The sequence below is a fragment of the Paroedura picta genome, chromosome 5, assembly GCF_049243985.1.
Source record: "Paroedura picta isolate Pp20150507F chromosome 5, Ppicta_v3.0, whole genome shotgun sequence".
In the NCBI taxonomy this organism is placed as follows: Eukaryota; Metazoa; Chordata; class Lepidosauria; order Squamata; family Gekkonidae; genus Paroedura; species Paroedura picta.
In genome coordinates, this window is record NC_135373.1 from 15,649,431 (window position 1) to 15,660,791 (window position 11,361).

Consider the following 11,361-nt stretch of genomic DNA (forward strand, 5'->3'; position numbering starts at 1 on the left):
ATTAGTCAATGGTACTCATTCTGTCTCCCGACCAGAAGGTAAATTCTGCTGCGTAATCTGTTATTACTGAACCATCCAGACTAATTAGGTCCAACTTAAGACCTGAGAGATTATGCTTACTATCTTTGAAAGATAGGTCCAAGAATTTCATGTTTTTTGGTTAGTAGCTTTTATGTTACATCTCTTAATCTTGTTTTTTTGTTTTATATTTTAACAGTTTTAATAGTTTTATTGCTTTCGTGTCTCATTTTGTTTTTTGTAAAATAGACAGTGGTATTTAATGCTTTTTAAATGTTGACTTTTTGAGAAGTTATTAAGTTTTACTGCTGAAGCATTTTTAACCTTTCTTTATGTATTATCTTCCCTTTTTATAAACTGCTATATTGTATAGTAGTTGTCTGTTGTGGGGAACTGAAGGGAAAAGGTGTTTGTAAACCACTTTTAGACTACTTTTGGTAGTAAACAGCAGGGGACAATAATCCAGCTCTTCTTCTAAGACAGGGGTAGTCAAACTGCGGCCCTCCAGATGTCCATGGACTACAATTCCCAGAAGCCCCTGCCAGCATTCGCTGGCAGGGGCTCCTGGGAATTGTAGTCCATGGACATCTGGAGGGCCGCAATTTGATTACCCCTGTAAGTAACTGTGAAAAAAGCATGTGGGCACATAACATTTTATCAACAGTCAAAAAGTGGTAGCTTCAATGGAGGCCATGATCGAGGCTAGTGCTGCCACCTGGCGTCTGAGGGTGGCTGATCTAAGGCCTTGGATTTTGCCCTCCTGTAGGAAATCTAGAATACCGGCCATGGAAGGCTTGAGAAAGTCCCTTTCCTTCCTTTTGGCCCACCTCACGAAGGACTTCCATGAACAGGAGTAAATTCTGTTAGTAGAACTCCTCCTGGAGTCCAGGATTGTTTCTGTGACTCCTGAAGAATAACCTAAATGGGTGAGCTGAACAAGAAGGAAGTAATTTTGCCACTGAACTAAGAAGGAAGTAATTAAGGGGAGAGGCAAAAGGCACCATGGAAGAATCAGTAGCACCAGGCGTTTGGTTGAGGCCCGGACAGGATGTCCGGAGTTTCGATATGGGGTCTAATCTCAAGAATCAGATTTGAGTCCCCACTCCTCCTTATGCAGCCAGCTCGGTGACCCTTGGGCCAGACACATTTCTCTTAGAGCTGTTCTTGTGGAGCATTCCCTTAAAGCTCTCTGAGTCTCACAGGGTGTCTGTCTGTGGTGGGGAGAGGAAGGGAAAGGGGATGGGAATCGGCAGTGAAAAGTGAGGTATCAAAAAAAGCTTTCCTTTTCTTCTTCCACAAACACTAACTTGCTCTCCGGTGGCTTCTCGAGTGTGTTTCAAGACATCCATTGGGACGGAGGCAGACCCTTTGCACCTGAGAGAGCATAAACAGGCTAAAAGGACAGGAGCTGGAGCAGCCAGCCTGCAGATAGTCACAGAAGAGGTTGCTCCAGAGCACCAAGGCAGAAGACCAGCTCCGCACTCAAGAGGCGGCTGTGTTGGTGTGCAACCGAACAGTTAGTGTTGGGTCCTGTAATACCCATAGAAACCAACACAACTTTCAGGCTATACAAAGGGTCAGAACTCCCTTCGTCGAAGACCAGGAGGAACGATCTTCGTATCCCAGCCAGAGGACGGGAGAGCAGCTACAGAGAGTCTTCACATCTGCCAGTGGGAGCCTTGACTCGAAAACCTGGCTTGCACTGCAGACCAGCATGACACTCTTTCGAGCCAGCTCAGCTCCACTACCTAATGTTTGAGACAACAGTGAAAGCGGTTTGCGTTCTTGCCTGGGGAGGCCAGTCCATCGGCACAAGGCTAAACTACCTCATAGGACTGTTGTGAGGGGAAAGGCAAGAGAAGGATTTAAGGAAGGAGGAAAGCCACGCGTCAGCCATGACAACGGCCCCCCAGGAGCCCGATCTGGCACTCTAGGCGCTCCGCATGCACAGTCCCGCACAACATGCCGGCAAGGTAGGCACACACCCGCTAAGAAGGCGGCCCGTCGGCCTGCTGCCGCTCCTGGGCCCGAGTTCTCTCCGCTGGCGATATCCCCTTGGCCCTCTCAGTCACCGCGGGAAGGATACGTCCCTGACTCCAGCACAAGGCTCCTTCCGCCCATGGCCATGTTGGCCACCACGCACAATGTCCCTCTGCCCAGCCACGGCCAAGTTCTCCGCGAGGGATGGGTGGGGTTAAGCCTTGCCCGGTGCTTCCTGGGAGTGGAAGTCCTGTGACCCTGGGCTTCCTGCCGAGCGGGCTTAAAGCGGACTAGGACTCCCGTGTGAAAGTGTGCCTCTGCAGGCGAACGCTAATCCCTGGCGGCGGTTCAGGACGAGCCAAGGCGGTGGCCTATTCGTGGCCTGGTCCCTTTGGGCGGTGCTGATGATGCAGGAGGAGGCTGTGTGCGTCGTCGTCAAACAAGCCCTTCCTGGACATGCTCGCCCTTGGCGTCACGTGCCTCCTGGGGGGGGCGGGGCCCTCGGTTGGCATGGCAACTGCCACTCGCAGAACTCCAAGCTGGGCATCGAGTGGGGCCGTGACAGCGAAGGACGGTTACAGGGCCCAAGCAGATGCCAGCCTCCTGGTGGGGCCTGGAGATCTCCCGGAATTAGAACTCAGCTCCCAGGAACCGTTGGCCTGCAGAGAATGGCTGCTGGAAGGGTCCCTCCCCACGTGCCACCCTCCTGAAGTATCCAGACAGTTCCCAATGCAGGCTGCTGGTGGCAGCACAAGATAGTACCCACGGCTTATCACGCGGAGAAAGATACCCGATAGTTATCAGAACTAAAATGTGACAGAGTGGATGATCAGTGGAATTGGCTGCCTCAGGAGGGGGGATCTCCCTTTCATAAGGACAGACCCTTATCCCGGATGCTTGAGGCTGATCCAGCCATGAGCAGGAGTGAGACTAGATGGCTTGTATGACCCCTTCCCACTCCAGGGTTGTATGAGTCTAGTTCAGCAGTAAAGCATCTGGCAATGACCAGATCAAGCTCCCCTTTCTGCCAGACCGCTTTCATCAGTTGTGGTCTAATTTAGCGATCCCCAACCTGTGGGCTGCGGACCACATGTGGTCCGTTGACTAATTGGAGGTGGTCCACAAAGGATGCCTTCTCACCCCCCCCGGCCCTTTACTTCATCCCCCCCGGCCCTTTACAACACACTTCGGGTGTCATTGTCTCCCATCACTCCCAGATGGGACTATCTCGTTGCAGAGAAACAAGCTCAGGGTTCCCACTGATTTATCATAGTTAGAATTTCCATGAAAGTAAAATGTTCCTTCTGTTCATTGTTGTGGCGTGTCTGTATCTTATTTTGAAGGGATGTTTAAACATTACCATAGCGATCAGAGAGCATTAGGGCAGTGGTTGAGAGTAGAGGACTAAACTACCCCCCCACACACACCGGGCCTCAGTAAAAGGCGTTGAGTAGTCCCCAGTGAGTGGTCCCCGGCGTTGAGTGGTCCCCGGTGATAAAAAGGTTGGGGACCACTGGTCTAATCAACAGATTTTTTTACGATCTTTAACTAGTAACAGAAGGCTTATAAGTAATAATTCTAGTACAAAAATGTATTAATACAATCTTGCTTGTTATTAGTATTTTTGCTTGTTAATATTGTTAGACTAAGTTATTTGTATTGTTTCTGTTTTATGTGAACTGCCCTAAGCCATCGGGGAGGGTAGTATATACATATAATAAAGTAGATTTAAAGCCCGTTGTACTTTTAAATACAACGGGCCCTAGAAAGGGAGGGGGGAAGAGGCCTTTGGGCCCGAGGAGGAAGGCCTGTTCCCCCCCCCCTCTTGTGTGCTTCTAGGCCAGGGGGGAAGGCCGTGCTGCCTCCGGGGGGAGGCCCCCTCTTCTCTGGCGGCAGTGCAGCCTTCCTCCCCTACCCCGCGGTGGTGGTGCAGCCTCCCCCCCTCACCCCCGGAGGTGGCATGGCCTTCTCCCCGGGTGTGCTTCTGGGCCCAGGGGCAAGGCCTCCTTCAATATTCACGGCATGGTGCCGCTTCTCTGTTGCTTTCTGGACTGTCCTGGTGAGGGCTAGAACTGGCTAGGACTCTTGTCTGTCCTGGTGAGACCCCAATCGGAAGGCACAAAGCGCCTTCCAATTGGGCCCTCACCCAGACCAGCCCTGCCCACTCCCTGCCCACTTAGGCATTAGACTTTTATTTAACAGCGACCCGCTGTTAAAGATAATAAATAAATAAATAAATCTTATCTTACAATATATAAAGTAATCACCACAATATGAATCAATAAGGATTAAAGAGTACGTTCAGTTTTGTACAATACATTTTGACACTTACCATGATTTGTAAGTAAATGAACTGATATAGATTATATAGATTTGTGGAACACAATTGAGTCATACACACACTTTAGCCACAGTCTGTCTATGGTTTATTTTTAGATCAGGCAGAATGTATCTTAAGTTCATTGTTGGCTGCTGTGGCACTATGTGTATAGTTATTTCTTTGTCTCTCAAAGTAACCTTGAGTTTGTCAAAAGCAGATAGCTCCTGAATGTAGCATCCCTCCATATAAAGGAATGTATTCTTTGAAACAAAGAGCGAGAAAATTGTAATAAGATACATAGCCATCTGTGATAGGTCAGATTGTACGCCCTTCGTTGTCGACCTGATTGGTCAAAGGGACAGTGAGGGAGTGAGCGTCAGGATACCTCATGATGACATATCAAGATCTTAAAAATGAGCTGCACTGATGCAGACTTCAGAGAATGCACCAATTCACTTTCTCTCCATGCTTGCAAACATGTATCCTAAATAAATCCTCTTGCTGCTTAGCTGTCTTTGTTGTGGTCTTGTACATTTTACACTGCATGATGTCAGACGCACAGGAAACTCACAACAAAACTTATTCAAAAAGAAAATAGTTTTATTGATTAGCACTATACGCATTGGACTGAAAGTCAAATCTGACTCGAAGCCAGATTTGCCTCAGCTTATCAATACATTTCTCCCGCCCAAAACTTGACAGTTCCCAAGGAGGGGGGTTAGTGAGGAAAGACATATGTGAAACAACAACAGGATTCTAAACTCCCATCCTTGAGAGAATTGACAACAACCCTGTGTGCCCATAACAAGATAAGGTTAGAATAACATCACTATTCTATTTTATTGCTACAAACTACAAGGCCGGGGCTAGCAGGCGCCAGGTTCAATTAAGCAGTATAACTGACATGGAGGAACTCAGGCTAATTTATGACAGAGATTCTACAATCCTGACATCCCTCCGCATTAAAACTAACTTCACTCCCCCATCTAGCCGGCATCTACCGGGCGAGGACAATCAGGAAATGCTCGATGGAAAGCCCGGAGAAGGCGGGGTGCCTTCACATTCCCTGCCTCCACCCACTCTTTGTCCCCCGAGGGGAAATCTTTCCAATCGACCAGATATTGAAGGCGACCCTTGTGCAAACGAGAGTCTAAAATTTGGTTGACTTCATAGTGGGTGTCTTTGTCGATGTAAATTGGCACAGGCTGGTCTGGAGGAGGGTGCCACTCGTCTGGGACCGGAGCTCTCCGCAGCAGGCTGGAATGAAAAACCGGATGCACATTCCTATAAGTCTTTGGTAAAGCTAGCTCAACAGTCACAGTATTAATCAGTTTTATCACTTTAAATGGCCCCACGTATTTAGGGCCAAGTTTCTTTGATTTCTGCTGGCACCTCAGGTTCTTAGTAGACAAATAGGCCAGGTCTCCCACTTTCCAATCAGGTGCAGGTACCCTTTTCTTATCCGCTTGAGCTTTATAGGCTTGTTTTGCCTCCTTGAGGCTAGCTACAATTTCTGGCCAACCTGTACTGATGGTGGATGCCCATTTATTTATGTCAGGAGTCTCAGTGGAGCTGAGTTCCCAGGTGGGGGCTGTTGCTAAATCAGTCCCATACACTACTTTGAAAGGTGATACCCCAGTTGAGGCGTGAACCCCATTGTTGTAGGCAAATTCAGCCATCGGTAATAAAGAGACCCAATTGTCCTGCTGGTGATTGATGAAACAACGTAAGTACTGTTCCAGGATTTGGTTTACCCTTTCGGTCTGGCCATTTGATTCAGGGTGATAGCCCGAAGTGAGGGCTTGCTCCACCCCCAAAAGTCTCAGGAGTTCCCTCCAAAACTTAGAAACGAACTGGGGGCCCCGATCCGTCAGGACACGTGTCGGGATCCCGTGCAGACGTACCACGTGTTCAATGAAAAGAGAAGCCAATTTTGGTGCTGAAGGCACTCCCGTGCAGGGAATGAAGTGAGCCTGTTTTGAAAAAGCATCCACTACCACCCATATAACGGTGTTCCCATGGCTGGGAGGGAGGTCCGTAATAAAGTCCATAGTGACATCTGTCCATGGACGAGAGGGGGTGGGCTGTGGTTGCAATAGCCCCTTTTTCTTGCCTCCAACCGGTTTTGAGGCAATACAAATAGGGCATCCCTGCACATATTTCTCCACATCTTTGCGCAGGGACGGCCACCAATACTGTCTCCTGACTAGGTGCAGAGTTTTCACAAAACCAAAGTGTCCAGCAGTTTTTGCGTCGTGGCAAAGTTTCAAAACTTTTCCCCTGGCCGCAACAGGAACAAAGAGTCTCTCGCCCTTAAAAAAGAGCCCCCCCTTCTCAGTCAGATCAGGGCGGAGGGAGCCAAACTCCGGATCTTGTGACATCTCCTTCTGGACCCAGCCCCCTGGGATGGGCGTATCAGTCTGTACGTGGCTGCGCGTCACGGCGGCCATCCCTAGTTGGGCGGGAGTGAAAACGGTGTCCACCAATGGGTCTCGTTTGCTGTTGTACTGGGGCAGGCGTGATAATGCATCTGCCAAAAAGTTCATTTTACCCGGCAGATGCTTTAGGGAGAAGTTGAAACGGGCGAAAAACTCTGCCCATCTCATTTGCTTGGCGGAAAGCGATCGGGGCTGCTTGAGTGCCTGAAGGTTTTTATGATCCGTCCAGACTACAAATGGGATCGCGGACCCTTCTAGCCAATGCCTCCAGGTGGAAAGGGCCAATTTTACTGCAGCCGCCTCCTTTTCCCAAATTGCCCAATTTCGCTCTGCCCCCGAGAATTTCTTTGACAGATAGGCCAGCGGGTGTAATTTTCCGTCCTCCCCCTCTTGGAGGATCACGGCCCCCATTGCTACGTCCGAGGAGTCTACTTGTACGGTAAATTGCTTAGAAGGGTCAGCATGGGCCAGTACTGGTTCGGACGTAAACAACAACTTTAGTTTGTCGAATGCGTTTTGACAGGGGGGAGTCCACAGAAGGGGCGTCCCCGGGCGGCTCGCCGTTTTTCCCCCTTGTTTGGTTTTCAACAAGTCAGTGAGGGGCAACGCCACTTTGGCAAAATTGGGGATGAAAGTCCTGTAAAAATTAGCGAACCCTAAGAAGCTTTGCAGTTGCCTCCTGGTGCGGGGAGGTTCCCAAGCCAGCAAGTCACGCACCTTGCCAGGGTCCATCTCAATCCCCGCTTGGGAGACACGGAACCCCAGAAACTCCACCGCATCGCGGTGGAACTCACATTTAGACAGTTTAGCAAACAATTGGTGCTTCCGCAAGCGGTTGAGCACTTCGCGTACCAGATCAGCATGACTCTCAACATTCTCAGAATACACAAGAATATCATCAATGTAAACCAACACCCCTTGGTACAATAAATCATGCATAATTTCATTAATCATATTCATGAACACGCCCGGAGCGCCGGCGAGGCCGAACGGCATTACGGTGTACTCAAATTGCCCCAGGGGGGTGTTAAAAGCCGTTAGATATTCGTGCCCCTTCTTGATCCGAACTCGGTAATAGGCTTCCCTCAAATCCAATTTCGTAAAAATTCGTGCCTTCCCCAAGTGGCCCAACAAGTCTTTTATCAGGGGGAGCGGGTAGGCATTGCAGGTGGAGACCGCGTTCAACCCACGGTAGTCAGTACACAAACGTAGCGAACCGTCCTTCTTTTTTACAAAAAGGACCGGGGCCGCCAATGAAGATGTGGCCGGTCTAATAAAACCCCTCGCCAAGTTCTTATCCAAAAATTCCCTAAGCTCCGCCATTTCCCGGGGGCTCATGGAATAAAGTTTGGCTTTGGGGAGTGGTTCCCCTTTCTTTAATTCAATGGCACAGTCAGTTTTACGGTGGGGGGGCAGTTGGTTGCACTCTACCTCCGCGAACACATCAGCAAAGTCCCGATACTCAGGAGGGAGCGCTGCCCCCCCCGATCCCAAAGCGGCCACAACCCCCGTCAGTGGGGAATCCCGCGGTCGAGCGTGCTGCTCGCAGGCGGGAGAGGTAAAGTCCACAGTCCCTTCTTTCCACTTCACTAGGGGGTCATGTTCCTTCAGCCAATCCAACCCTAACACACAAGGGAAGGCAGAATGAGGGGCTACCAAAGGCTGGATTTGCTCCCAATGTTTTTTTATGTCCAAGTCCATTGGGCGCGTTTTCGCCATGGCCTCCCCTCCGGGAGCACATTTCCCATCCAATTGGGTGATGGGCAAGGGTTCCCTCAGCGGCACCTTTCCCACCCCCAAAGTCTCGGCCAGTGCCGGGCTCACTAGGGATTGGGTGCACCCTGAGTCCACGATACACCGGACTCCCACTGTTTTCCCCGACTTGGGGTTGGAGAGCTTGGCAGGTAGGAGTAGTAAGGGGGAATCACTCACCACGCGTTTGCCCCTGTTGGCGGCCTGCTGGCGGGGCGCCTTTACAGCAGACCGTCCTCGTTTCCCGACTGCTCCTCGGCTTGATCCTCGTCCTCCAGCCCGCTTCCCTCCTCCGAGTCGTCCACTGCTGGCACGGCAGCCACTGGCACCAGGAGAGACTTGGCACTTTTCTTGGGAGTGGTTTTCTTGGCGGGCTGGGCTTTCGGTGGGGCGCTGCTCACGGCCCTCGGGGTCGCTGTTGCTTTTGTGGGGCAGTTTGCGAGAAAGTGCCCCGCTTGGCCACAACCCAAGCACAGCCCTTTTTCCATGCGCCGGGTGCGCTCAGACGGCTCCAACTTGGCTCGGGGCTTGGTTTTCGCCGGGGTGGAAGTTTTCGCCACGGTTTTGCCTGCCAGGACTTGTACCATCGAAGCTCGCTCCAATCGATTTTCCATCTCCCCAGCCAATTGGACCCACCCTTCGACTGTAAGCGGGTCTTCCAGGAGGAGGCATTTGTCTGCCAGAGTAGGATTGAGGCCCCCCACAAACGACAGCACGCGTTGGGGCTCCGTCCAGTCCGGCACCGAGGAAGCCAGCTCTTTAAACTCCCTGGCGTACTCGACCACTGACAACTTCCCTTGCCGGTGAGCCCTGAGTTTCTTCTCCGCGGTCTCTCGCTCGAACGGTTCCACGTACATCTGGCGCAGGGCTCTCATGAAATGGTTGTAGTCACGGATGGCTTGGGGGTGATAGCGGTACAAGTCCACAAACCACTTGGCTGCTTTGCCTTCTAGGGCTTGGCCCACGAAACGCACTTTCTCAGCGTCGTCCTGGAAAGTGAACCCCATTTCCATCATGTAGGCCTGGAGGTGCACCAGAAACGTAGGAAAATCGGAGGGGTCTCCGGAAAACTTAGCCTTGAATTTATAGGTGCTCCGCATCTCCACACCCCGGAGGTGGGCTGGTAGGCGCCCCGGGCCCCAATCCGCCGGTGCCGGGGCCGGTACTGGGGGTCTTGCACCGCGGCCGATGCCTCGTCCTCTCCCCGCCGCCACTCTTGCTCGTTCCGCTGCCCGGGCCGCCTCCGCTGCTCGCGCTGCCGCTCGCGCCGCTTCGCGCGCCGCTGCTGCCGCCGCCGCCTCGGCTCCCGCAACGTCCGCCGCCGCCGCCGCTGCTGCCGCCGCCGCTGCGTCCTCGCCTCCGTCCGCGCCGTCTCCTCCGGCTCCATCGCCGCCCGCGCCGCCTTCGTCCTCTCGCTCCTCGCCCTCGCCTTCTTGTTCTCGTTGCGCTCTCGCTCGAGCCTCTGCCTCCGCCTCGATTTCCAGCTGCGCCCTGGCCCTGGCCAACGCCTCAGCATCCGCTGCCGCTTGCGTGTCCGCCATGCCGTGCTCCCGCAGTGCAAGCCCACCACTCACTCGTCGCAGGCTGGTATCGTGCGCACCACCACCGAGCACTTCCTTCAGCAGGCGTTGCGTTCGGCGCTTCTCCTCCGGATCCAACCGACCCGAAAGATCCTGCAGCCAGTTAGTCACCCTGTCCAGCTTGTACTGCAAGTCCTGTGTCTCACCCACAGGCTCCAGCGCGTAGCTAGGCAGTCCCAGGTGCTCCGGCCACCTCTCATCCCCAGTAGGGCGGTCGTATTTAGACAATCGCCTGCGCTGGGTGACGTGTCGTTCCAAAAATTCCTCGGGCCCCGGGGTTGTCCCCGAGATTGCCCGCATCATGCCCGAGCTGTGCGGGCCGGCACTCGCGCCGTCGCCCTGGGAGAGGTCCCAATCCAGGCCCTCTCCCTGCTCAGAAAAAGTATGTCCCTCGCCCTGCATTTTGCAGGTGAAAGGAGTTGTGAGATTTGACTTGATGTCAGACGCACAGGAAACTCACAACAAAACTTATTCAAAAAGAAAATAGTTTTATTGATTAGCACTATACGCATTGGACTGAAAGTCAAATCTGACTCGAAGCCAGATTTGCCTCAGCTTATCAATACATTTCTCCCGCCCAAAACTTGACAGTTCCCAAGGAGGGGGGCTAGTGAGGAAAGACATATGTGAAACAACAACAGGATTCTAAACTCCCATCCTTGAGAGAATTGACAACAACCCTGTGTGCCCATAACAAGATAAGGTTAGAATAACATCACTATTCTATTTTATTGCTACAAACTACAAGGCCGGGGCTAGCAGGCGCCAGGTTCAATTAAGCAGTATAACTGACATGGAGGAACTCAGGCTAATTTATGACAGAGATTCTACAATCCTGACACATGATCCATAACAATTTGGTGTTAGCAGTGGGATCCGCTTTTGGATCATTTTGACTCTCTGGCTAAAGAACTTTTTGATCTCAATTTCGGGGAGGCGCCCTGGTCTTCTTTTGACTAGCCCTTCTTGCCACTCATGTCTTTTCCCTTGGACAAACTGTGTCTAATCTAAGAGACAGGGACATTTGAGGCCCTGCCACTCATTGCCCTCCTGTTTCTAAAGAAACCTTGCTGGAAACTTATAAAACCTCCCACCAGCTACCTGTTTGGTTTTCTTAGATCAGGGGTAGTCAAAGTGCAGCCCTCCAGATGTCCATGGACTACAGTTCCATGGAATTGTAGTCCATGGACATCTGGAGGGCCGCACTTTGACTACCCCTGTCTTAGATAGACCCTAAGCTGACCTGACTTCTATGGAGTTTTCCTATTCTCTC

General features: G+C 51.7%; 1 protein-coding gene across 1 annotated transcript; it reads right to left on the reverse strand.

The window, feature by feature from the left end:
- Positions 1-5,491: 5,491 nt before the first annotated feature.
- On the reverse strand, positions 5,492-10,706 carry LOC143837125 (uncharacterized). Its single transcript, XM_077336637.1, has 2 exons — positions 8,689-10,706; positions 5,492-5,575 (listed from the first exon to the last, which is right to left on the reverse strand). Exon 1 carries the CDS (start codon positions 10,488-10,490, stop codon positions 8,730-8,732), a length of 1,761 nt encoding a protein of 586 aa, XP_077192752.1. The 5' UTR covers positions 10,491-10,706; the 3' UTR covers positions 5,492-5,575; positions 8,689-8,729.
- Between the last annotated feature and the right edge of the window lie 655 nt (positions 10,707-11,361).